The sequence below is a fragment of the Fusarium proliferatum genome (assembly GCF_900067095.1).
Source record: "Fusarium proliferatum ET1 genome assembly, contig: FPRO_scaffold001, whole genome shotgun sequence".
NCBI lineage: Eukaryota > Fungi > Ascomycota > Sordariomycetes > Hypocreales > Nectriaceae > Fusarium > Fusarium proliferatum.
The window spans coordinates 3,674,504-3,701,173 of record NW_022194790.1 but is presented as its reverse complement, the minus strand read 5'-3'; the positions used below and the strand labels follow the sequence as shown (position 1 = coordinate 3,701,173).

Sequence of the window (26,670 nt, the reverse complement as noted above, 5' to 3'; positions counted from 1 at the left end):
AGGGAAAGGTTGTTTCCGCTCGTCAACCGAGGGGAAAGTATCAAACCCAGAGAGACAGTACCTGCGATAATTGTACCTATAGTTAACTACTTACCTATCAAAGCATGATGATATAAAGGGAGATAAGGTATTGCTTCCTCTTTGTGAGTCATCTTGACTGGACAATAAGAGACGTTCGTGAATGCCATGTACCTTTCACTTGCCCTCAATCTGAAAATAGGCAAACACACAACTGTGAAACTGCTAATGCCTACACTACTACGGCTCAAGCTACGAAGTTCGTCGGCTACATCAAGAAGAGCGGTTAAACCTACCGGTGGTGTCCCCCCTTCCAATTCTGCTTCATTGCCCTATTAGGACGTGCCCTGACAGCTCAAAACGCTTGATCCAGCCCCGAGAGAGCTTCTGACATCGCAGCGTTCTTCTTGGAAATGAAATGTCTGACATGGATCATCAATAGACGAGAATGTTGAACCGGGATGGGCGATCGAGGAGGTACTCTGCCTCACAGGTCCCTTAGATTGTTGACTGAAAAACTACGATGTACCTCAACGCATCCGCCCTCAACGAAATATTGCACAAGGATAGATCATCATTCCTCGGTTCTATAGCCAAGAAAATCCACCAACATCCTCTCAACACCAGTCCGCTTGGGTACGCTATGTTCTACTTCTGAGGCAATCAGATCTTGCCGATATGAGCTTCGGCAGTCTATCAGCAGTGATAGATGAAAAGAGAACCGCCTATCCAACCGACTGTTACACAAACGAGATCTCCGAGGTACGAAGTTCGAGTCCAACTAACAGCTACGTGGGAGCCCAAGAGACCATAGGTATCAAGATTAGTGACCGGGCAGATACCCCAGACCGAAATAATCATGTTCAGAAGTTCAGATCCAGAACTGGGTAAGCGACAAGAGACAAGGGTTCAACCCCAGGGCATTCTCCATTTCTTTCGGGAGAGGACACCCTCCACGATGAACCCTTTGAGCATTTGTACAGTGCTGGTTAGGTACCTAGTGCCCCACGACGCAGATTTGCCCTAGGCATCCTTGAACAGCTTGACCAACCCTGATCCCGATTCCGGCAGGAAACTCCACTCTGCAGCGACTACGTCACTCGACCCCCGGGCTCAATCTACGCGCTGCATCCATTTCCCTTCATTTTGCCCCATCTTTTCTAGTAGAGGTCTCATCCGTCACTGAAACCCCCCCATCACAGAACAACCTTGAAGCTAGCCGCGACTGCATGTACCGGCGTCAGCTCGACAAACGAGCATACATATATACATACATACGTACATACATACATGCCTACCTGCTAGCCTGCCTACCAAAGTGGTCCACGAACCAAAGGCCCCCTGGTCGATTCTTGAATCCTACCGTCCGCCTCAGATCCTGGTCTTGACTCTTCACTGACGGACGACTCTCGATTTCATTCTGGCCTGGGTTAGTAGGTAGACTAACACTGATTGATGCTGATACCTTGGGCATGGATGCTGCGCCGGTCTCGCTCGATTCTCAAGTTGCCGCTGACTGCCGATTTCCCCTCCAACGTTGACCTAAAGGTTGCCTTTTACCCAAACCGGCAACGGCGATCTCTCATCGCTAACCAGCTGTCTCTTCTCCCCTGTTTTAGAGTTGATTTGACCCCATTTCGTCCTCTTCACCAACCCATCACTGTCCCGCCTTATCAACCCTCGGTTCCCCCCGTTCCCATCTCGGTTTTCTAAACTCTTTCTTCTTCTCTTTCTTCCCCCCTTTACTCGACCTATCGCGACTTCTTTGTTCTCATTTTTAGGATTGTTCGCCTCTTAGAAAACGCTCTCGGCAGCCCACAATTCTCTAAACACCATCCCACCATCAAATTCACGTGAAACGCTGTTGCTGCCATTCTCGAACCACTCTGGCGCCATTACCTCGCATATCTCCCCATATCACAACATCTTCAAAGCTATAACTATCGGCGATTGCTGTCGTTTTTAGTCGCCCATCATGTCTACAGACACAGTACCCCCCAACAATAACACCAACGCCGAAATGTACACACGCAACAGACGAGGATCTATCACCCAGGCTGCATTGACCAATCTCTTTCAAAGAGGCAACTCGGTTCCCAACAGCAACGGCTTTCCAAATCAGTCCTCGGGTCCAGTCGACACTAGTCGTCGACGTCTCTCCGTGACCACACTTGGTCTATCGGGCACTTCGCCCACAAACACCTCTTTCATTCGTCGAGGCAGCATGTCGACAAACTCCAACAACTCGGATTCTATTGATGAGAGTGCCATTGAAGATGACGACATGTACTCCAAGACTGCACCCACAACACCATTCGTTCGACGAATGAGCTTTGGCACTTCGAACATGCGCAACATTCGCCCAAATGGAAGCCCTGGCAATGGTAATAGCCCATCCTCTCCTCCTACTTCTCAAAACGGGCGCCCCGTCCCAAGTGGTCGGAAGGCGTCGCTTGTTGGCTCCCCCAGCCAAGGGTCCAGCCTTGCGGCAGCTTTGTCTGCTGGACGTCGCCCCAGCCTCGCTTCTTCTGTCACACAGGCAAGCAACACCAAAAATCCAAGAGCCACATCTGACAATTATATTTCGCGCCCAGACCAGCAGGGTTTCAACTGGTCCGAGCAGCTTAGATCTCGTGCCGAGAGTTCCGTCATCGGTGCTCCTCGGGCTTCCTTCTCGCTCGCCTCCTCCTCCCCACCCCGGGGCTCCATTCACGACCGCGCGAAATCTGTTTCTGAGATGCCGCAGCCTCCTGCCCAGGCTTCTTCTGTCAAGCAGCCGCCGAGACAGCCTGAAAGACCAAAGCCTGATGCCTTTCAGGAGAGAATTTTGAAGGGTGATTTCTACATGGACTGAAAGCATCCACACCTCAGATACATGTTCACTCAAAAGATGATAACGACGACGATGATGAAACCAACAATGACGATTCGCCCACCTTGCCACAGTTGTCCGGCGCTCCTAATAGCCGTATGCTTCCTTCTAAATTCCAGCTGCATTGCGCAATTTTGTTCCTGACATGATTTGCCGTTTTCAGCAATTATCCCTTGAAGGAGATCTGTTGCTGAAAACATGGCTTTTAATTTGATTTATACTTTTGGTGTTTTGCAATGAACTTTTCTAGCGGGATCTATGGAAAATGCGAAACTGGTCACAAAACATGCAAAGCTGTATCAAACACTCAAAGGCGTACAAAGGAGCGGTAACAGGTTATCTTGAAACAAGGCATTGAAGGACGGTGGGAGGGGAAACTTCGAATTATAAATCACGACAAGAGCGAGCATAGGGAATATTTGAACTTGATCAGTTGTTGGCGTTAATGGCTTCGTTTTATGAGTACAGGATTGCCAATATTTGTAAGTAGGAACCTGGTGGAAATGGTGCGCGAAGAGGATAGGGACTATCGACCCTTTCGAGCATAGGAACATCGAGGGACACGGTGATTCTTTTACCGCCATGAGCCGGGACCTAAGAGAATGGGATCATGGAACTGGAAGCAAATGATAGCCGGGGCGTTCAGTGCCAATGGTGTGATAGACCACAGCTAGAATGAATGGAACTGGTCTTATCATCAGACCGTCCTTCCGAAGGATTGGTGACTTGAGCAAGCTTGTTAAACCGCAAGATCATGTAGATACAAGATTTCGTAGAAGGTCATACGGTCAAATACATGCATCGAAATCCTCCATCTAGTAGAACTTATGTCTCCGGCTTTATTAGAAGTTTGCGATTGATGATCCATAATCTAATCAATACATAGCCCAGACTCCCAGCTAAAAAGCATGTGAATAATGTTTCAGTAAATTCGCTCTTCTCACAGACAACCGACAAGTAACGCTCACACCGCTTCGAGTACATGCAAATCTATACTGGCGCCAATGCACCTAAAAAAACATACATCTGAAGCTGCAGCCCACATGCATACCGGGGGGTGCGTTCCGTGAGCCGACTGTTCGAGACACAAACATCCGGGCATTTCGATTGAGTACTTGAGTGAGGCAAGAAAACTCCAGACGTCTATCATGAGTGACAAAAAGATTAAGGCAAGTTTAGTGTAGGTTCAGCTGATCTTAGGCTGGTTGATTTTGATGCCTAGCCTTCAGCTCAGGCGTTTTCTTTTTGTTCCATGAGGAGTACTGGTGCAGAAAACCGAGTCTGACGTGGCTGCTTACATATACAGTCAAAGTCTGAATTGACAACGTGAAAGATAAGCCACCAATATCTATTTTTGTTAGCGGGGGTGGCTTATGGGAGGGTATCAGAAGTTCATGGCGTTGTTGCCAACTGGTGGGTTGCCTTGGAACATGGTGTTAAACCAGGGCTCCTCGAGGAAAATACGCATCCCATCTTCCCACATCCCCTGCGATCCCATGCCCATGCCCATGCCTTCCAGATCCCAGCCTGCAAAGTCAAGAAGATCTCCAGAGTTATAGCCGCCCATCCCATCCGCGGTGGGGGGTAGTGATGGCATTGCGGGCGCCATTGCGGCAGCCAAATCTGCGGGAAATGGCTCGTTGTGGTAGGGCATGGAGGCGGTAGAGCTTGAATTGTTATCGGGGGTGTCATGGAAGAAGGGCTGCGGAGGCTGCGGCATGTTTGAGCCCCATCCAACCATCGAAGGCCTGCTAGCTGAAGAGTCACGGTTTCGGGAGCCTGCTCCGGTAGCAACTTCTGAAAGGAGTTGGAGTGGAGTGTTGGCCGTAGATGCGTGGTCAGAAGGTTGTGGTGCCGAAACGTTGGCAGGTAGGGGAGGCTGCTGTTGTGCCTGCGAAGGAGATGGTGTTATCGCGGAAGCTGTTGGAAGTGGCTTCGATTCTTTGGCTTCCGACTCAGCTTGTCTATAAAACCAGCTACGAAGCATAACGAGTACCACAAGGAACTTGGCTGCTGGGCGACAACGATCCTCCGCTGCAGTTGCGCGGAATTTGTCAAGCAGGTTATCAAGATATTTTCCGACTTGCATATCTTCCTTATCAATAACGCGGCCTAGCTCTGAGCCTGCGGCTGAGGCCGAGAAGTAGAGCTTGATGAGCATAACGACGGCATATGCGACCCGGACAAAGTTGAACACAGGTAAGCAGCGTATGCTGAAAACGTCCATGGCTAGAAATGTGCCAAGCATTTCTTTGATAGAACCGAGGCATACGGATATAGCACTGATATGTGCTGGGGATAGTCTATCCCCCCCTACAAGCCCTTCCTGGAGAGAGCTTGTTGAGAATGGAGGTCGCAGAGGTTCGCTTGTACGAGCCTGCAACGCCACCTCATGCATGTACAAATTGAGGACGCCGAAACTTATCAGAAGCGTTGCTAATTTGGTCAGTGAACGATTCCAGCTGTTGGTTTACTAAGTACATACGTTGTAGCAACTCAGGGGGGACCTTCTCTCTGTACCGTTTCAGGTCCTTTTCGAGGCCTTTGAGGATATGCTGTGTTCTCGTTTCTGAGATATGGACGTCAAATGTCGGGTCATCGAGAGAGAACTGCACATTAACTTGCTCGGAAAGGTGATGTGTCCAGACCAGATGGCAGAAGTAAGCATCCGTTGGCGCAGCGTTTGGCGACGACTGCAAAAGATGAAGGCTCTCTTCCATGAAGGGGGTCCATCGGATGAGATTCGGTCGATGGAGGGCCATAGAAGTGTTGGTTGCCAGGAAATAGCATGTCAGCCATGTACGGCGACTCTCTATGCTTGTTGGATCAGGGGGTGCCCATCGACGGCTCTGGCCACCTGGTCCGGTACTTGGGTTAGGACGCCAGGTATCAGGCACGACTATTCCACGGCGCTGCTTCAATTTCTGGCCGAGTCCAATATCGATGGCCATAACAGCGGCCGTGTGGACTAACTGATAAAACTTCAGCTCCTCAAAATGTTCTGGTGGCCAATACCAGATCACGGCTACATTGAGTGCTTGCACTAGCTCTAAGCCTTTCTCGCCCGAAAGCATCACCTTTTCGGCGAATGTGAGCTTCATCTCTTTTTGAAGCACCTTCTGGAGAGTGGGGGACTCAGCAGAGGCCACTGCCATGATGGCTAGAAACAGTATAGGTTTTGTTTTTCTGAGCTCGGATGCCGTGAAACCAGGTTGGAAGATAATAGCCGGCAGGTGTGAAATCATATGGTCATTGTAACGAGCAAATAGCTCAACAGCTTTCTCCATCGTGATAACACCACGGTCTACGATATCACCACCCTTTGCCCTTGTGAGATAAGCCGCCAGAGCTTCGGCTGGTGATTCCTCAGTAGCAAGCTGTTCAGATGAGCCTTCACGGCCATCTGTAAACTTCCTCTTTTGCCCAGTGGCTGCTGTAGCTAGTGCTGCTGTGGACTGGGCTGGGGATGCGCGGCCCGTTGTTTGTTCCACGGTCGGCATCGACGGCATGGGAGATTGTGCCGATGAAAACGATCCCCATGCAGGGGTTTGCCCGGGGGTTCGCCATTTCATGTTATTGTGAGAAGAAGTGGCTGTGTTTGATTCGTTGGGTGGTTTAGGCGCAACATTTCCAGGAGACTCTCCCCAGCCGTGACCTTGGTTTTGCGTATGCGCCTGGCCTCCTCCAGGTGCCGCTCTTGCTTGTAAGCTCGCTGTCAAGGCATCGATTTTCTTTTCCAGCTCAGCCACTCTGCTGTCCGTCTTCTTCTGGCGCTTTCGCGTTGGCATTGTCACAACGCAATTCCTTCCAGCTTTCCGGCACCTCTTACAAGGTCCCTCGTCATTGGGATCCGGTTCGCAGCGAACCTTCAGCCCACGACATGCCTCACAGGCCCTTGGTCGCTTCGGATCGGTTCCATCTACGTCGTGTTCGGCATCGTGAAGCTGCTGGTTTTGATGTTGCGGCGTATCTCGATTTTCGGTCGATGCGCTGGGGGTGTTTTCGGCACTGTTGTGATCATCCTGTGCGCCATGGACTGATATCAGAGCACTATTGCTATGAGGGACGTGATGGACCGGTGATGGTCTTGACGTTGCTTCCGCGCCGAAATTTGCTAATCCTGAGGCTCTATCGCCAGTTGCGCCAAGACGAGGATCGAGCTCCATCGGAGCTTCTTACTTTTGTAGGCCGGTCTTGATGATGCGATGGATGAGGACGGCGAAGGTTATCGCCGACTCCGACGCTTCCGAGAAGTGTTTGTGAATGAGTCAGCAAAAGTCGGAGCATCTTGTCCATATCTCCGGGCCATCGGTGTGATTGCTTTCATTATATTCCCTTCAACTACATCAATTTTTATATGAAGGTTACAACGATCTGGCCTCAATTGGGCTCGCTCCTCTATCGCAATGGTTGCGTATATATTACATGACTTGAACTAGACTTTTCGATAAATCCCAAAATACACAAAAAGGAGCCACAAGAAATACCTTATCCAAGGTCCTACCAGCATAGGACCATGAATTGGATAACCCCTAGTGCTCTATATAAGGTAGGTAGGCAGGCAGGCAATCCACTTGCTTGCTGGCCCACTGCCTGTCTATTGGATTAACAATTCACCGTAAATCCTAGAAAGGAAGAGCGAGGCATTTATACCTGTTTTTGTTTTTGCAGACCCTCATTCGTTTCCCCTTCCCCTTTCGCAGTTTGCTTGTCCTTGACTCATATCTCTCAAATATCAATCCTCTTGTTCTACGGCTTTTATCATGACTTTCACGCTTTACGATGCGACTATCGTCGAGGCCAAACTGGCTCTGGCATCACTGGATCATATTCTCACTGAAGCGGAGAAGCATAGCAATGCAGCCAGCTTCCCAGATGCGCGACTCCATGAAGACATGAACCCGTTGAGCTTCCAGGTCCATGCAGCTACTCGATTCGCTGAGAAATTAGTCGCCCGGCTTTCTGGAAGGGAGTCTGTCGAGTTTGAAGACAAACTCGTCACATTTCAGGATATGCACTCGCGTATTCAAAAGGCCCAAGAGTTGCTCGGGAAGGCTGATAAAGACATTGTGAATCAGCAGGGAGAGGAGATTGCCCCGACAGCGTTGCCATCGGCGGGGACAATGGATCTGCCCGGGAAAGCATTTGCCATGGGAGCTGCTGTCCCTAATATCAACTTCCACCTGTCAATGGCTTATGCTATTCTGAGGAAGGAGGGTGTGCCTTTGGGAAAGAAGGACTTCATCATGCCTTTTGTAGGCGAGTATATTGTCAAGATGCAATAGAGGCGGGATAGCCTTGACCACACACATGTCGCTGTTTGGCCTTGCACCTCATGACTTATATTTATGAAGAAGGTCTGCGATTGAATAGCCTGGCTGGCTAGGGAAGGAAAGAAAACCCAGGACGTCGATCCTGAATGGCAAAAAGGCCTAGCTACCTTAGCTTAGTACAAATTCAGTATACGTTTAGGATTAAGTTTAGTATACCTTTTGCTAAGCTTATTTTAACACCTAAGGTGTGATATTTTCTTGCTCCCTGAGGGCTGACTAGGTAACCATTGAACTCACAGGGAAAAGGCCCAAAAGAAATACTGAGGCATGACATAATTGATATTAGAAGTGTCTCAGGACCATCAATGTTGAAGTTGCCAAGACCATCCTTAGTTGTCACAAGATTAGAAAAATCTCCCTCAAGCCAGGTGGGTAGCACATCTATCAGAACATAGCATCGTCTGCATAATAGCTCTCAGGCGATGAGACAAAGATCACGCTTGGGCCTCGACTTGGAATCAGCAGTGCATCAGCAATGGGTGTGTTGCAAAAGCTGAAAACGCCTTCGAACAGCCAGCTGGGCAACAAAATCAGAGAATGAATTCGAGTATTTCTCACAAGACAAGAAGAACTATGACAAGCCGATTCTTTCAGGTCTGGACTATGTCGGGATCTTCTTGACTAAAAAACTATCCACAACGCCATGCTAAGTAGAAAGCAGCCTCGCCCATCATCATCAAGGTCAGATCAATGACATTCACTCCAATTACAGTCATTGAAGTTCTTCACTGACGTTTCCATGGGCTATATCAGCATATGTCCCTAACCCTGGTCTTCTCTTGAGCAATTTGTGACAGCGCTCAATCTCCTCATAGTGTCAGTCAATCCAAAACAACAGTATTCCTCCTCAATTGGCCATTGATCAAACTCCGAGATGCAAGGTATTAATAGTGTAAGTCGTTATGAAATAATATGGTATGGTATGTATGGTATCATCGCATGTTGAAACGAGTGGGTATGTAGCAATAGCAAAACACATGGAAAACCAAGCACGTATACAGTTTAGAATCGCGTTTCTTCTCGCAAGCGACTCTTGGATCCCTGATGGTGGGGACCCATCATGCCACCCATGAAGATGGCACTCTCACGGCGTCTGTTGCTGGGTACAAAGCTTTGATCGTATGCTGCGGAGGCGCTGGCGAGATCCTCGTGTGACGCTTGCAAGAAACGTCGGTCGTAGGCACCGCGTCCTTCGTTGGCTGAAGGTGGACGGTACCCAATATCATAAGCACCAGCTGGAGATTCGTAACCAGGCCTAGTAGCACTTGAAGGAGGCGAGGCTCGCACTGGAGCATTGTTGACGAGAAGCGGAGGAGTCGGAGTAGATCGCTGTAGTTCTCGAACATTATCCTTCCGCATCTGCCCGTGAGGAGATGAGCTACCAGACGTTGATGGGCGAGCAGGTAGATCGAATCGCGGCGGTGCTTCAAAGCGCTGCAACTCGGGTTCAGAAATAGGTGAAGGAAGCTCATAAACCTCAGGATCGACACCGAAGATTCCCTCGTAATTTTGGAGGAACATTGCAAAGACTGGTGCAGGTATGTTTAGGGTTGGCGAAAAGACAATGCCAACGTTGCGAACAGTCATCTTATTCATGTCCGCATTGTTGATAATCTTGATCAGGAAGCCAATCAGATACTTGAGGAGGGTGGCATTAGCTTGAGGGAGCCGGTGAACCAGCTCACCCAAAGCAGTCATCTTTTCGGCATGGTCCACGATCTCCATCGTTGTTAAGAACTCCATGTGCAGATCTCTTGTCAGTATTGTTGTTGGTAGTTCTCGCAAATACAGTTTCAGTAGCGAGGCCACAGCATGAATGTCATAGTATTGACGGTCAGTCAACAAATTGATATCCCCTTCGACATTGAACCGTTCTCGAAGTTGCTTAATAACCACGTTGGATCCACTGAGTCGAAAGATTCCTTCCTCAAGCACAGCATTCTTGGAATCCAAATACTGGATGCATCTGTAAACGACGGCAGGGAGCGGTACATTGACATCTGTAGGAGAACAAAATCGAACAGCTTCCGCCAGCGGTGCTCCAAAGGCTTGTCTCACAGGACCTTGATAAGAGTTCTGTGGTGGGGTTGCATTCGCACCAACCTCACTACCACCAAACAAGGAATCTTGACCCTCTGATGAGGACCTAGTCTTAGGTCCAAACCCAAAGAAACTTCGCTTCCTCTGTTTCTTTTCATCAGGCGTTGGGCCATAGTTCGGTTTGTTTCCCCAAGCACCCAAGTCGGATATAGGCTGTGGATCCTTGGGTCCAGAAATGATCTTACTCTGAGATGAGGAAAGGGTCTCAAATCCATGGCTGTGATGTTGGTCAGGCATGCCACCTGAAGTCTTGGGTCGAGCAGGCCCTGAAACTTGAGGGGCATCTCCTGCTTGAGTGGAATCGTATCGGACGCCAACCAATGTATCCGAATCAGAGGGATGGTGGTATGGCTTCCCAGGGGGTTTTCGCACTTTGCCTGCCAAAGGACGCTCTGTGCCTGTGGCTGTACCTTGTGTTTGGCGATCCTGGACAGGCCCACCCCGGGATGGTGGAGGTTCAGAATCTTCAGGATCACGATAATCAACCCATTGGAGAAGAGCATCCACCCAGAGATCCCGTTCCTTATCACTTTCGGCACAAAGAACATGCCTGAAGTGGCTGCTCGTGTCCTTCTTCTTCGGTTCCAGGATGAGGAAAGCATGACGAAATTGGTTGTCCAAGTCATCACCGTTTGCTACATGCGCTGGTGACTGGTTGTCGTTATTCTGATTCTGCTTGCCAATCTGCGCCCCCTGTAGCTTAATTGTGCCCAAGTGCGCACCTCCAGGCACTTCAAAGTACTTGAGTAGTGGCCCATTGAGAACGAAATACCTTGCTTTCCAGCCACCGAAATTCTTGCCTTTCTTTGTTAGATATCCACTGCGACAAGGTCGCCCGTCGGGCCCGATCTTGTTGCCATTTATCTCAGAGCTCGAATCACCAACTGATACCGAGTCGTCTAGATTTGGTGGGAGAACATGAGTTGACAAATATTTGCAAAGTTCGACAGCTGTTTTCGTGTCAAAAGGAATATCTAAAATGTCATCCATGAACTGCTCCAGGACCGTCCTACGGGCATCGAGCTTGGCCGGCGCATGACCGCTGAACAGCGAACGTTCTGGAGCTCTGACTGTGTAGGATGTACATTGCTTGAGCCTTTGATCAAGTTTTGTCAACGAAGCCAAGTCTTTCTCCACTCTCCAAAGCTCGCCATTGTCCGATCGCGAGATGATAGCGAGAGTAAACACTGGGTCTTCTTCGAGTTGTGTGAGAGACATCATACTTGCTCGAGATGGTTTCATGCGTGATGATGCAACTGCAATCTTGATAGATGGCAGAGCATTGGGCGGGAGCAGAAGATCTGGATATTCCTCTGTGACCAGGCCTTTGAAGACTTCTGTACGCTCGCTAGGGCTAGACATTCTGATGGATGGTTGGTCAGGGTGGCTGATGGGTTCTTGCTGTATAGTGCGACTTTTCTGCGATACCGAAGTTTCTTCAGAGACGATGCTTTTGCCAGCTGCTCGAGCTGGTGTTGGGGCCGGAGTTGCTAAAGGGGTGTTTGGTGGTAATGGAATTGGTTGACGAGGTGGTCGTGGGGACAATGGCGCAGCCTGAAAATTCATCGACCTTGGGGACAAAGGCGGCGAGCTGAAGTTTGAAGGCCGAGGGCTTGCAGGGAGACCGGGACTTAGCAATGGCGCAGGGATTTCCCTTGTCTTTGTTGCGCTGAGCATTTCACCGAGTGAGGCTGTAGCGAGCTCCGGCGCAGGGGCCTGGGGCATTTGAATCGGAGATCCAGGTTGACTGGACTTGCTTGACTTGCTCTTTTTAGATGCACTGCGCGCAGCCGCCTCCTTGAAAGCAATAATCTCTCGGTCTCGATCGTCTTCTTCCCGGGTTCTTCGCCGACCCCGTCGATCGTGAACAATTTCATCAACTTCCAGTATATCATCAAAATCGGACTCAGTCTCTCCATCCTCTGGAGATGGGCTCAGCTGCGTCCTCATTTCTTGCTTCAACTTCAAGGGTGCTGGAGGTGGCTTCCTCGGTGGTGGCACCGGAAACTTGGATAGTCCTTCGTCAGGTTGAGGAGTAGCCTCGAGAACTGCGACTGTAGGAAGGTGGTTTACCGGTGGCTTTGGCGGTGGCACTTTGGGCGGTTCACTGGGGAGGCTACGTGATGGAGGGATGGCGACATTGTAGGGAATCTCTTTCAGAGGCTCATCAACCTTCTCCTTCCTTGCCTCCTCAGCGGCCCGTTCTTCAGCCTCGTGATCGTACTTGTCTAAAGCGTGGTCTTGCGGCTTGGGCATAGCATGTGCAGGGTTCAAGAGTTCGCCCACAGCTGAATGTGGTGCGCTGGGCTGATCTGCTGGAGGAGTAATGGGATAAGGCGCCATGGTAATATCGATTGGTGAATTTCGAGGACTTTCTGCTTCGAGGACTGGTGACTCTGGTGTGGTTTGTTCCTTAGCTCGTTCAATATCAACCCGTGGAAGCGAAGGCACAGGCACTTCAATAGCTTCTTGGGTATTCTCTTGAGGTGATACCGAAGCAGAGGAAAGTGAAATGACTTCTTTTAGCTTCTTCCTGTACTTTTCCTTATCCTTCAAAGCCCTTTCCAAGTCCTTGTTAAGGCCGAGAATCATGGCCCGTTGCTTGTCCACTAGACGCCATAACTGGCTGTTCTGCTGTGACTGGGAGTGCTTCTCTTTCAGCAAGTACTGGATAAGGGTCTCGGGGCTGCCTGCTGTCTTAATAAGATGAGCAATCTCTGAAGGTCCATGTGGACCATCTTGACTCCCAGTTGTGCCTGACTTGCTGGATATTGCTGAAATCGCCGAGTCAATAGACGAATTCCGGGCGACTCCTTTCGAAGCTTCAGCCTGGGCTGTAGACACCGGACCCGCCATGGCCGGTTTTTTAGCTGAGTCGGAGCCTGGAACAGGCTTTGAAGTTATGGGCTCGGAGACGGTTCGCAAAACATTCGTACTGCCTGCATAGCCCTGTCTATTAGAATGTCAGTCTACAGCGGCAACGCCTGGATAGTCGTGGTGATTGCGCCCAATAACCACTTATAATAGACAAACCTAGGGCTGTGAGGTTCTGGGGATCCTTCGTCTGAGGAATCGCTATAGAATGAGGTCTGCTTAACAAGACTCGATTTGTTCTCAAGTTCTTGATTAGCTCGATGTGTCGGCGTTGGGGTAAACCGAGTCGGGAAAGCGGCGGTTCGCGGACTGGGACTTGCTTGTCCGTGAGGGAAGTTGGCGGAGGTCGCGAGCGGACTTGAGATAGCTGGTCGTGGGGATCTAGAGATCGCAGTGTGTTAGAGGTGGCGCATCGAAAGGTTCCACAGCAGAGCGCAATATGATCCCGGGTTGGGGGAGGAATGGTGATAGCACGAAGTACAATGGAGACCTCGCACAACGTTCAACCCGGGGCGAGTAAGAAAGATAATCGCTGGTTAAAAGAACAGCCAAGTAGTAAAGAAGTGTGGAGGGGAGAGATTGTGAGAGACAGAAGGGGGCCAAGAAGAAGCCCGGGGCAGATGGCCAGGGGGGGGTGTGGAGATGACCCAAGAAGAGCAAGCAACCAGAGATGGCTTGGAGTTGGGATGAATTTGCTGCAGACAGGTACATTATTGCTTACCGTGGACTCGACAAGGACAATGGACCAAGGGATGGGACACTTGGACTCGGACGAATGATGCGACCAACCGTAGGACTATCGTCAACGGGGACTTCGTAGGGAGATCGAGCCCTGGTAAGGAAGTTTTGATCGGATGACGAAGTCGCTTCTACTGGAGTGGTGATGGAGTTGGATCTGGAGGCAGTAGAGGCAGCAGAAGCTTCTGCACTCTGGAGCGCAAACTGCGGCATGGTGCACTGGGCTCCCTTGCGGTGTCATGCACCGAAAGGCATCAGCCAATGGTCGCAGGTATCGCAGCGTATTGTACAAGGCGCGAAGTGCTGATGTGAGGTAAGTGAGGCGTTTCGAGATGCCGGTTGCTGCGGTGGGAACAGTCCGGGCCCCAACGTTACATGCAGCTGTAACCGCGTTACAGCGGAGTACAAGCCAGCGTGAGACGGTACAGTAGCGTCTAGTATGAAGAACAGGACAATAAAACGGCAGCAGAGGATGGATACGGGTATAATACAACTGGTAGTAAGAGAGTTTTCGGTAGGTGTGGAGTGTCGTTTAACTGGGGAGACGTGGTAGAGATTTGAAGCGAACGACTGGGAAGCCTGGAAAGTCGTCGCAAGAGCTGCAAAAAAAAAAAAAAAAAAAAAAAAAAGGCGGATGCCGGGCTGCCCCTGTACAACGAGACAATACACCTTGCCTTGGGAATGGAGCGATGGCGGCTGCCAGCAGGGAAGTGTCGTTTGCGGAGAGAGACTGGTCGGGCAAGCGAATTGACAAGCGAATGCGGTACTCGCTCGAACGTGTATGCGCCGGCGCGTTCCAATAATTACTATTAACAAGAAAGAAAGCAAGGGAAACGAGTTATGCGAAGAGGTAAAAGGAGGTACGGGTACTAATGAATATTGAGAAATGATTTGAGATGCCGCCCCTCGAAAATCCTAATATGGAAAGGGGGGCGGGAAAAACGGCGGGAAACGGTCGTGATTATCGGCTTACTTGAATCAGTGACCTGAGAGTCTTACCTATGAGAGGCACCTAACAAAGCTTAGCACCAGCTACGCGCCGTTCACTCTAACTTAGCATATTTTTGTTCAATTTGAGTAACTACTCTTGTCTCTACACGCAAAATCGAGTCAGGTAAACCAACGTCCGGCGCCACTGATACTGACACGATGGAGTCGTTCACCCATTTCTCAAGGCTTTGGCCAGGTGCACGGAGTAGCCTCCGACCCTGAGGACTACATATCCTTGGAGACGCTTGCAAGGATCAAGGGACCCCTTTACCTTAACACAAGATGCTGGATGGCCTTGCACCTTGCACCTTGTACAGACTCTACATACACAAAACTCAAGGCGCTTATCATACATAGGTATCATACCTAAATGCTGGATACGTCGGGTATTTAATTAGCTGTATCTGCAGCACGAACACAAGTAGATATTGCCAGCATATGCAAACGGATGCTTCGATGCATGCCGCATAAAGAGAATCAGTGTGGTAACTTAGGGGGTGACTCGCCGTCTCCCCCGCTAGGTAAAAGCCACTAATAGCAAACGAAGCACGCGAGGCTTCCGCCCTGCCCACTCGAAATCGACAATCGTACCTCACTAGAAGACGCCACCCAAGCGTCCACTTTATGGTTGTGGATGATGCCAGTCCAGTAGATTGTGTCAGGGTTCAATTACTGGACTCGATTCAGTTCCATTAATAAAGAGCGGCGGCTGCCATGGGGAATAATTTCGATATTTGTTTGTTCCATCGTCATGACGCTTCAGAGCAGAGACTCTGGTGGAGGTCAGTCTAAAACTAAACAAGTCCAACATTTCATTTGAAACGTGGGCTTGGAAGATCTAGAACCCAAATTACCTAGCCACCTTCCATACCAAAAGCTCAAAATAGTTGGTTCAGACTGCAACACGACTGGTACGCAAACTGACACGGACGGCGGGACGTTGTGAGATTTTACTCTCCCGTCCCGTGGACAAGAACGTTACGATTTAGTGCCAAAGCTTAGGTTCACGCGGCAGTTCAGCCAGGGGTTTCTTATTGTATGTAAGCTTTCCTCAAGGGATTGGGGTCCAGAATCCCGGATGCGAGGGAGCTCGAGAGGGTTGCCTACATACCTATTCAAACTCACCTAGACTCGGCATTATAGCCGCAGGTTCTTGATGGGATCTCAGGGCTTAGGGTCGCTCTTCAATCTGAAATCCGTTCGTTTTGTCGTTTAATCGTGTGACACCATATGGTCTCAACTAGCGTGGCTGCTATATTTGTTCACATACTTGGCATAACCTCCTACTATCTTTGTTAACGTGTTGTATTCTGGAAATCATTACAGACCTATCCCTCAAAAGCCCATTACAGTCTGTCAGTGGCCTTGAGTTAAGTGGGCTCTTTTCTAAAGCAATCACAAGGGCAAGGGCTCCCTAGAAGCCTCAGTGATGGGTGTTCCAATCAGAGCCGCAGTGGCTATTGTCACGCCTGATCCTAGCTCCCAATGATTCGCAGCACTTTACCGGATACAACACGGTCAAACAACCCATTCCAGGGATTACAACGAAGGGTAGTTGAGCCTAACCATTCTGGTCTGGTCATGAAGGGTGGGCGGCCGGAAGATTTCTGAGGTGCATTGGGTCCTCGGTAAAAGACACACAGCCTGGACAAGCTAGGAAAAGAAAAGATGGGACCATGTTCTGGATGGAATGGAGTGAATGGAGTGAATGAGCTGAGAACCACCAGGTTCCACCTCAGGATGTTGATACCTACCTATACTAATGGCAAATATCGTTGTTGGCTGTTGATCGTCATACAGAGTATTTTCGCAAGTGGTTGCCATGCACGTTTCACAACTTGTCGTCAATCACTACACGTCTCGCTTATGCTCTGATATGTCCAAAAACAGAAGGTATGGTCAATGAAAAAGCACAGATGCACGTGTCCCACCCTCAGTCGATATCCATTGTATCTGCGTTATGCAGGTACAATCTGGCCATCTCAAGTGGTCCGGACTCCGAAGATCCAACTGTTGTCACTCGTCCGTCTTATTAGAACCCTGTCAGCACCCCCAGCGTTAACCGCCCGCCAAATAATAAGAAGTACTGACCAAACTGCTTGGCGGGTGACACAACGCAAGCCTCGGATCGATCTCCTCTTACCAAGGAGTGAATCATGCCGGCTCTGTTTGGGATCTCAAGGAGAAACGTAAAGCGCCTCGGGCTAGCACAGCTTGTAACAGTGGGGACTTGAAATTATTCTTAGCTATCTGCCTTCATTTGTCCAATGTTTGGTATGGCCGGCCACCCACACTTCAGCGTGTATTCGAGGCAAACACAACAGCCATCTGACAGATTTACTGCAAGCCACCCCGAAGGTATCACATCCAAGACGAACAAGGCACATACGGGAGAGGAAGAACAGTTCGTCTTGGCTTTCGGCGCCATTCCATAAAACATATCTTCAACTCATACCAGTACAACACTCCTTGCAGCTTTAGGGACTGAGACAGTCCCTGAGCCGTCGCCGCAGGGGATCCCTCAACTCGAATATCGAAATCATTCCGTGTGGCTGGTTTATCGCGCAATTGTCATGTATGTATGGAAGGCAAGACAGCCAGATGAGGCTTGGAAGCACCTATATGTCGCCCCCCCTCAACCATATCGTTGGTACCTATCCGATCTACGAAGCAAGGCACAGTTGGAATTCGGGCCAAGATTCATCCTGAATAATGGCTTTTCTCGCGAAAAGACACCGACTTCTTCATAAATCCGGTTCCTCGCCTGGCTCAATTCCCCGAAACCAACGTACAGATAGCCCCATTGTATGAAATGACAAGGTTGGTCACTGGAGGACGGGAGAGAATGATGAATTGTTGGGTTGTCAGAAGCGCCTATATACATAGAAAGGAGTAACGCGTTTAGATAAACTATTAATATGCAGGGCCTAAAAGTTATTCCTTCATTATGGGCCGTACAAAATTATGCAAATACTTACCTTATTTGGGGGAAGAGAGGAAGATAGTATGTAGATACATGGTACCTAAAACTGGGCAGTGTCGGCAAAAGCGGTGTGATTTGAAAAGGTGATAAGAGTCCTCATTCGTTCATTCCGAATTGGACAGCTCAGGACTTCCATGGATGTAAAAACTGTATTACCAGTGCCGAACTCCTTTAATTATGCATACTACGTATGCTTCGGAGACCATGGCAGCATGGTACACAGGCTAGGTAGTTAGGTGATGGATACTTCCCACTACTCTCATACCTTGTAAACCGGTGATTTCGATCATCATGATCCCGCCCGCAACGCATAGGACGGTTTTTTATGCCAATTCTCTACATTACATTACCCTGGTGTCCTTTCTCTTTGCATACTACCTGTTGTTTTTAATGCCCAGCTCCACATATCCTTGTTGATTCCCAAGCTTGACTGATTCCATCGTTATAGGGTAGGGTTGAGGAAATACACGTTGATTCCGCTGGGAACCAGGAATTTATCCATCTAGTCATGTAGGGTATTTTGGTGGCAAGGTTGGATGTTGTCTTATCGTTCTTTTGTTTTGTGTAAATGTATATATGGGCACACATGATAAGTCGGAGCGTGTTGTAACTATTTGGGTTCGAGTTCAGACACCTTAGAGTAGTCAATCATCCGGAAGTAAGTCACCATACGTTCAGCACGATACCACGCATAGTTAGGTGAAGAGCGTATTTCCCATCCAAGTCACGTGAGTAGTCTATATGCTCGTGTCTGGCATTGAATCCAGACCATCTTGACCGTTCAGCCTCCCAAGGAGCTTGGCCTCCGCAGGTGATAAAACTTGTGATGAAAGATTAACCAAAATATATGGAACTTACCCAAGTGTTTTTATTTCTTATAATAAGAACCCCTAAGTTTTCTTGCTTGAGATGATGACTATAATATGGGACTATGAGACTGTTACAACCCCAAACAGCTTGTTTTAAGAAGGAACTTGCCATTCACAGAATCTCATATCGGTAGATCATCAAGCTACTATAAATATGTGTGAATCGTTTCGGATATTCGGCCCTCATAATTCAATCAATATCACAAGAAAGAGAGGCGTGAACTCCATTGAGGATAGAAACGAGCTAGGCGGGTCAACCTGCAACAGCGAACGACCAAGTCAGGTGCTAGATAGAAGACAATAATTGTTTCGGGTTCCCCCCCCCACGCACGAGCCTAGCAGCTGACAAGACGGATGTTCTGACACCGGATGTGTTGGCCCAGGTGTTTGTCGGAAGCTTGTTTACTTTTTTCGGATAAGTAACGACGGTCTCTGTAGATGACTCAACTGAGGATATTAGCGAGGCATGGATTTATAGTAAAAAATGCCAGAAGTTGCCTTCAACCAATTCAGTGCTGTTGGGTATACTCTTGGATAAACCCGAAGGCTGGGACTACTAATAGGTAAAGCCTTGAGTTTTGACCTGTGTCAGTAATATTATTTCCATCTTGCTGCGGTTTGAATTATTCCGCTCAACCACCCTACATTGATATATTTCCACTGTATCCGTACTACTAAACCCCTGTTGAACCGTTTCCGTACCGACTGATAATCTACTATGTACTACATATGTATACTAATTCGCCATAAAGACCAACAACAGGGCCCACGGTAGAACGAAGTGGCGGAGCCTTGGGGAATAGGGTTATCAGTAGACTAGTTTCCTTGAGGATTTTACCACCAATCCCAGCAAATAGTTTACCCCAGGGAATGCAAGAAAGCTCAGGACCTTAATCCTTCCCGAGCGACAAAAAGATGTAGATAATTTAGTCTAAGTTTGAGGGACTCTTTACTAAGTTTATTTTAATATTATCTTCTAAAGTCTAAAGTTTTCCTGCTCCTAGATCCTGTCTAGCGATCGCCCCAACCCTGGCGATCAGAATAATCCTGTCATGTCAGAATGCACCCCAGGGTCTCATCACCCCTGATGACTTGCCGAAGTCCAGGGGTTTCTAGGTAGTGCACATGTTGGTTTCAGGAGGCGGTGGAGGTGGTGATTGCCAGGGTGAGTCTCTAACTAAAGTTCTACGGATACGTCAGATTAGGACTTGAATTCGTTAAGCGAGACGTTGAAGAAACCTCACAAAAGTGGTGTGACTCCGAAACTGTAACGGTGCTTTTATGACCGTGAGTCGGCGTTTCGGACCCACTCGCTCCGAGTCTCTAGCTTCCGACCCGGGCCTTGGCACCGGCCTCTGGAAGGTTGAACTGCCGTACTGGTAGACAACTCTGTCATTTGAAACCACTCTAATGTTTCATTGACTAAAATATGATATCCGTTGCCAAAAGACAGTGAAGCTCATCTGCGATTCGCGCTACCTCGGTCATGTACTCGACACATACACAACCTGAGTGGAATATCTTCGTCGACACACACACAATGGCATTCCCCGTTACCAATCTACCGCCAAGATTCTATGGGGGTTTCCGCAACCCAACCAGAACAACTCAGCCCTGCCGTTTGGCACCAAGGTTTTCTCTCTATCCATTCCATTTTTTCGGGGTCCAGGGGTCCAGAACGTAGGCTGTGCTGAAAATTACACACATGACTGGTTGGATTCCAGGCCTACCTGTGTACTCAACATGCATCTTTCGGCCCCTGCCCATCACAATCGCGAAATCTGGTTTCTTGTAGATGACCAAATATTGGAGGTGGGGGCTGACGTGCATACGCATGTGCGACGTCATGATCCGGTGACCTCGTGTTTTACTGGTAGTCAGAGCCTTTGGTGTTCCAAGTTCGGAGTTGCTAGTACCATCCATCCATTAGATTGGTCTGGCTTTTTGGCTTGGGTATTGGTTGGTACGTTGGGTTGGGTTGGAACAAATCATGGAAGCTCAATAGCCTTTTCTCACATGCCATGTCTTCCATTGCAGCCTGATCGTTCGAATCTTTATTAGAACATAAAAGATCGCCGTCCCCTTTCCCACCCGCCTATTGCCACCGTTAACTGTCATCACAAAGCATCCCACTTCACCATCTTGACCTAAGTACCCCACTTGATCATCCTCGGGTTTTCCCCGTCGAAACACCCTTTGGCTGTTTGTTTGTATATCGCGTTACAGGTAACTGCTTGCATTTCATTGTGCTGTTGTCGCTGAAGCTATATCTGTGTTCGCCGACACGATGGGTATGTCTTCTATTGCTGCACATTGCCGTGTGCCATATCGCAAACTCGACCGTCACTGACGTCATCGCAACAGTCACCAAACCTTACGAGAAGAAACGACTCTATCTCCAGCACCCGGAGCAGGATTATGGCATCGTCAGCCATCGCGTAACACGAATAATTCCTCCTCCTGAACCTTCTCCTCCTCCACCACCTCCAGTAATTGTTAGACCTCCGCTGCCACCACCTCCACCTCCACAACCTCAACCACCACCGCCGCCTCCCGTGGTCCAGAAACCACCGCCTCCTCCACCTTGCCCTCCAGTTGAGAAACCCAAGCCTCCGCCTCCTCCGGTCGTGAAGCCCAGACCCCCTTCACCTCCACCAGAGGAGCCTATCGAGGTCATTGCGGTCGACGTTGAGCCACACAAGAAAAAGAAGAAGCCCAAGTCTCGATCCCGAAGCAGGCACAGCCACCACTCATCATATGATCACGATCGAGAGCGCGTCATCGAGCGTGAGAGGATCGTCCCCGTTCCTGTCCCGGTCCAAGTTGAGCCTCGCTATGAAACCTTCCGGTACGTTGAGGGAACTCGACGTCGGGAGTATTCACCTCCATCACCACCCAGGCGGATGATTGAGGATGATAGAGTACGGCTACGTATTACAGACCGTGAGCGTGAGTACTACCGATGATTAACGAGTACTTGCATGGCTATGAATGGGCGGTTCTGTAACGGCCTTATCTGTATTATGATTGATGATTCTGGTTCTTCTTAAATAGTGTTTGTCCAGGAGTTAAGGCAAATTTGAGTGTCTTTAGTTAGAGCAAACTTTTTCTAAACTATATCCTATATTGTCAAGCAACTCGAACTTGTAATCATTTTGGACTTAAAAACTTACAATATTTGCACCCCAGCTGAGCACTTCTCCACAAAGGCGCTAACTATTCGCCTCCAGGTCACTTATCGTGATCGATAGATGCGACTCTGGCGTGCAGGGTAATTTGCTTGAGTCTGAACCCTTCTACGCCTCGGCTCATATGGTGGCGATGAATACTCTGCCGGTTGGGCGCCCAGCTGAGTGGTTGGGGGAACCGCCCAATATGCCGGTTCGACTGTTTGTGATATGACTGCCGGCTCGCCGTAGATACCCTTTCCTGGTCGCCCAAATAACCATCGAGCCAGGTTTCCTAACTCTCCCATGAACCAGAGTCCTAGGACAATGACGAGAACCGTCACTGGTATAGCAACCACCCAATACAGCCACACTGAGTAGTTCATATCGCGGACATCAGTCGTGTTCATGCCGAAAATACTCGAAACCGCGCTGATGGGCAAGAAAATGATAGTAACCAGGGTGAAGGCATAGATGGCCCACTCCTGTCGGTCTCTTGTGAAGTCCATCTTATATGTAATCGCTCGCTCGAGGTCTTTAGAAAAATCGCTGAAACGTCGAAACTCAAACTCGCGTTGCTCGATGAGACGTGAGCATTCAAGGAAGAAGAGACCACGTAAACCTCCCGCATCTGTAGGAGACAGTTTTGAAGATGAAGCCATATCGAACAGGAAGTCATCATCCAGTTCCATATAGTCGTTCACAGTTGCAACCTCCTGAGCATAAGAAACAGGGACAATTCGATTATAGTCCTCACCCTGACGTTGTGAGTGAGGCGGCGGCAAGTTTTCTGAGTAGTACCGCTTGTCGTTGTACTGCTTCTCTGCCTCTTTTAAGACGATCTCATGCTCAATCTGACTCATGACAATGCCTTCTGTATCAATAGCGGTGAGAGACTTTCGTAGTCGATAGATAAGCGAGTTTTGCTTCCAGAGTGTTCGCTTGACGGCCACGAGCTCTTGTTGTACTAGATCGAGCTGATGTTGGAAGGACCTGTCGGAGGGGTTCGACGTGATTGCATGATCCTGAGCATGTTAATAACCGACCCGGGTTATGGCGTTATCTGCATTGAAACATACTAGAGAGCCAAGATACTGAGAGTACGTATCGCATATGTCATCAGATTTGCCCAACTGATCTTGCAAGATGCCCATTGTGATGAGTGAAAGCACTTCAAGCGGCAATACAATAGCCTTTTCTAGCAAATTTTTGTCACCGAATCCTTGAACCAGCTTTTTAGAGCCCGTAGCGATGAGCTCTTCGGCCCTTCTCATCCGATCATCACACTTAGGGTCGTCTTTAGAGCCATAGACTATGGCCATAGTGATGTAAAGCCATGCTTTGGAGAACTCGGGCGGCATTATACTTCAGCTCGCTCTTGATCCGATGAATGAATGACGAGATTTTGGAGTGCGAGGAGACTTCGGGTCAAGTCTCTGAGAGAAACCCGGAGGCTACCGGCGATGTCAGAAATCGGCCTGCCATCTAGCATTGCTAACTTCATGTTGAGGTTAGCACGCTTACCATAGAGAATCTCTGCCTATAACCTACCTCAGTTATAGATCTGACCGCGCCCCAGAACTTTCCGACCATGGGGCCTTGGAAATTCACGGGTAAAAAGAAGCTATAAACAATATCGACAGCGTTGAAGATATCTACCCTTTCCTCGTACGCACGTCGTAAAGAATCACTCTCAGCTTCCTCGATTCGACCAGATAACTCGACCAGATAGTCATAGCACTCCTTTCTCGAAGCTTCTTTGCAGGTCTTGTATGCCTTCCGATCCGTATAGGTTGTATCACATGTTAAGAAAGTCTCAGCCGCATCCAGCTGAGCTTCAAGGAGCTTGAAACCAGTCACTTGGATTTGAGGACCTCTGCCATCCCATGTCGCCAAGGACAGCATATGAGTAAATTCCTGTGTCCCTGGTTTGCCCTTTCCACCATGCGTACTTGTGAGAACTTGAGGATCTGGCCGCAGAATGGCTCGTGGGGGAGGGTCAGGCTTGGAGCCCAGCTTCATGGTGATCTTAAGTGACATCGCCCTGACGGCCGAGGCCAATTTGAGTATTCTGGGCCATGCGTTTGCTGTGACGGCTTGATCCTTGTACCAGAACTCTGGAACTTTAGGCCAGAATGCTTGGAACTTGGATAGGAATGCCTGGTATAGAGTGTCAGATCTGTTATTGGACGAGGAAGTACGACTTACAAACCACGCCTGGCACTCATCGGCATCAAACGACCAAACAACCGAATCGCCGTATGCCACCAAGATTCGGCCGTTGCATTCATTGACTACAGCACGAGATGGGCGTTCTTTAATCTCAAGCCCTTGGCCGAGCAAATCGTCTCTAGTCATCGTCCCACATGTTACTATCAAGCCTTTTTATATTTTTTAATCGTCAGTGACTTTCCTATTCAATCAGTGAAGGGGTCGTTACTGTTATCAATGACAAGGCACCACAGTTGAGATACATGGAAGCACTCTCCGCGTTCTGCGATTCCCAGCTGAACCACCGCTTGCTCCATGTCCCTTGCCACAGTGTTTCGGGAGTACTGGACTTGCAGCAAGGTCTGAGCTGGAAAAAGAGATGTGCTGGTACCTGCGAGTAGACCAGAGTACTGCTCGAGTGAGAAGAAGGGAATACAAATCCACCGTGCTGAGCCAGACACTGAACTGGACGACATCGCCTCGGTTTTCAGTGGTTTCAATGGTACCTCGACGTATTTTGGATCCAAGTATCCAACCTTGGCACCTTTAGAATTGGTCCTAGACTTCACACAGGACTTTTTGACATCAGCACGAAGCCTCGTTACGGCTTTTTTTCTCCAGCTCTGTCAATCCGGAGATCCGGCTAATTTCAACCTAACACGAATCGTTAGCTTTAAAGCGTATGCACATGAAGAAGCTGGCTTACCCAGAAATCTTCAAAGTTCATCACGTCCTGGGGAACATGGCTGGTCAAAGTTAGTACAACTATAGATTCTTCCCCTGAGTACTTTAAAAAACCTTACAGCCAGCGGAATAGAGGACTTTTCTGTCCTTTGGGATCATGAACAAGATTTAATACTGCTGCATGAGAACCACCCATTTCGGCATTCCCAGTATACGCCGAAGAATGAACAAGTGTCATCTGAGAGCGTGAATTAGATGCTGACTCGTCCTTCTGAGGCTGGAAGGCCCCATAACAATGTTTGTCTCTTCAGACTCAGGAGATTCGGCATCAGAATCGTCTGCCTTCGAGGAATCTGTGATCGACTGGGCCCGCGATGAGAAAGCAAACTTATCGTAAGGATCATATTCGTTGCTTGAAAGGCTCCCGCCCCTTGTTCTAGAATACCAGTCACCATTATATCCTGCAGTGCGCGAGAGAGCATCACGAGACAGATATCCCTCACGTCCCGGGATCTTGTAGCGTGGGTGAATGGGTGATCTTGACCGGCTTTTGTAGCGACGGCCATAGTTGCCTCTGTCATAAGAGAATTGCCTCTGTCTCGGGCTTTCTTCTTCATCCTCGCCATAAGTTTCAATTGGGGGTGGAGACTCAGTATGGTCTCCATCAGGTAAAGCTGAACCCTGGATCGGGAGCTCAGCAAAGGTTTCCCACTCAGTGTAGGTCTGTACCGGAACGTCATCTGTAGACCACCGAGAAGACGTCCTGGCTACCCATTGAGCATCATTAGTAACACGAGCCCAGTCCGCAGGAACATCGGCTCTCTCGAATGTACTTCGCCCAATGGGATATCTGATCTCTCGCCTGCGAGACCGCGGAGGATCCTGCTGGTTGTAAGTTAAGTGCTGATGGTGAGATAGCTGTTATACACACCAGGTAATGCTCTTCTATGCGCCCCCAGCGAACATGACCACGACCCTCACCTGGGCGAGAAGACTCGGCCATGAAGCAGTCTCACCAATCCAACAAGACTGAGTGCGTGTACGCTGCCCTCAAGTGAAGACGAGTAACAAAAGGAATACGAAGAGTTCTTCACTTGTGGTCGTCCTACAAAAGGAGCTTTGATTCCGCAAAATAGGAACTATCGCTCGAGATTGTGCCAACAACCTAAGTAGGTACCTACCTACCAGTTACAGGTAACTCAGCTGGGGGAGGAGAGAAGACTCAGGCCATACACCCACCCGAGGTGAAAGTTTATGCAAGTTTAGAATAGACTTGAGCAACTTTAGTAGTACCTTACCTAATGTTAGGAGATCTTTGGATAAGTTATTTGGGCTGGCACCTTGATTAAATACTGGAGATTTTCTCTTAGCTCCCCGAGGCCTCAATTAGCATCTTATATGAATGCTAACAATAAGCACTAGCTGCCGCTCCTGACCACTAACGTGGATTCAATACAATAGTGGCTAGCAGATGCAGATCATTTACAGGTATAATCTGAAGTGAAAAGAATACTCACTTAACGTAGGACATTAAAAAGCCCAATTTGTCGGCTCTCTAGTCAGGATTTATATTTGACACCTGATGTAACTGGTATTTGGAAACCTCAATGGTAGTACACGATGACGGCCCAATCCCTTAAGCAAAAGATCGTCGATGGTTAGGCAATAAGCACGTCGGCACTGGCCTGGCTATAGTGGTTTGTGGCAAGAAATTGCTGAAAGCCTCCACGGCGTTTGAATTCTGCAAAACGAAGATTACGTTGGACAACTCACTGTACACACAACTTCTTTGACTAGGTATGGGAATAACTAAACTAGAGACATTAACGAT

At 48.9% G+C, this 26,670-nt stretch overlaps 7 protein-coding genes across 7 annotated transcripts; 3 read left to right on the top strand and 4 right to left on the bottom strand.

Annotated features, from left to right (window-relative positions):
* Positions 1 to 1,993: 1,993 nt before the first annotated feature.
* On the top strand, positions 1,994 to 2,872 carry FPRO_00877 (uncharacterized protein; the record flags this gene model as incomplete). Its single annotated transcript, XM_031221558.1, has 2 exons — positions 1,994 to 2,402; positions 2,613 to 2,872. 2 exons carry the CDS (start codon positions 1,994 to 1,996, stop codon positions 2,870 to 2,872), a joined length of 669 nt encoding a protein of 222 aa, XP_031075595.1.
* A 1,402-nt stretch (positions 2,873 to 4,274) lies between these two features.
* On the bottom strand, positions 4,275 to 7,056 carry FPRO_00878 (uncharacterized protein; the record flags this gene model as incomplete). Its single annotated transcript, XM_031221547.1, has 2 exons — positions 4,275 to 5,326; positions 5,376 to 7,056. The coding sequence occupies 2 exons, from the start codon at positions 7,054 to 7,056 to the stop codon at positions 4,275 to 4,277; spliced, it is 2,733 nt and encodes a 910-aa protein (XP_031075594.1).
* A 597-nt stretch (positions 7,057 to 7,653) lies between these two features.
* Positions 7,654 to 8,175, top strand: FPRO_00879 (uncharacterized protein; the record flags this gene model as incomplete). Its single annotated transcript, XM_031221536.1, has 1 exon — positions 7,654 to 8,175. One exon carries the CDS (start codon positions 7,654 to 7,656, stop codon positions 8,173 to 8,175), a length of 522 nt encoding a protein of 173 aa, XP_031075593.1.
* Positions 8,176 to 9,225: 1,050 nt separating this feature from the next.
* FPRO_00880 (uncharacterized protein) lies at positions 9,226 to 14,148 on the bottom strand (the record flags this gene model as incomplete). The annotated part of the gene is made up of 3 exons (XM_031221525.1): positions 9,226 to 13,276; positions 13,357 to 13,578; positions 13,919 to 14,148. 3 exons carry the CDS (start codon positions 14,146 to 14,148, stop codon positions 9,226 to 9,228), a joined length of 4,503 nt encoding a protein of 1,500 aa, XP_031075592.1.
* Positions 14,149 to 21,064: 6,916 nt separating this feature from the next.
* FPRO_00881 (uncharacterized protein) lies at positions 21,065 to 21,743 on the top strand (the record flags this gene model as incomplete). Its single annotated transcript, XM_031221514.1, has 2 exons — positions 21,065 to 21,068; positions 21,142 to 21,743. The coding sequence occupies 2 exons, from the start codon at positions 21,065 to 21,067 to the stop codon at positions 21,741 to 21,743; spliced, it is 606 nt and encodes a 201-aa protein (XP_031075591.1).
* A 269-nt stretch (positions 21,744 to 22,012) lies between these two features.
* On the bottom strand, positions 22,013 to 24,302 carry FPRO_00882 (uncharacterized protein; the record flags this gene model as incomplete). The annotated part of the gene is made up of 4 exons (XM_031221503.1): positions 22,013 to 22,969; positions 23,024 to 23,293; positions 23,496 to 24,104; positions 24,153 to 24,302. 4 exons carry the CDS (start codon positions 24,300 to 24,302, stop codon positions 22,013 to 22,015), a joined length of 1,986 nt encoding a protein of 661 aa, XP_031075590.1.
* Positions 24,303 to 25,073: 771 nt separating this feature from the next.
* On the bottom strand, positions 25,074 to 25,842 carry FPRO_00883 (uncharacterized protein; the record flags this gene model as incomplete). Its single annotated transcript, XM_031221492.1, has 2 exons — positions 25,074 to 25,721; positions 25,771 to 25,842. The coding sequence occupies 2 exons, from the start codon at positions 25,840 to 25,842 to the stop codon at positions 25,074 to 25,076; spliced, it is 720 nt and encodes a 239-aa protein (XP_031075589.1).
* Positions 25,843 to 26,670: the final 828 nt, after the last annotated feature.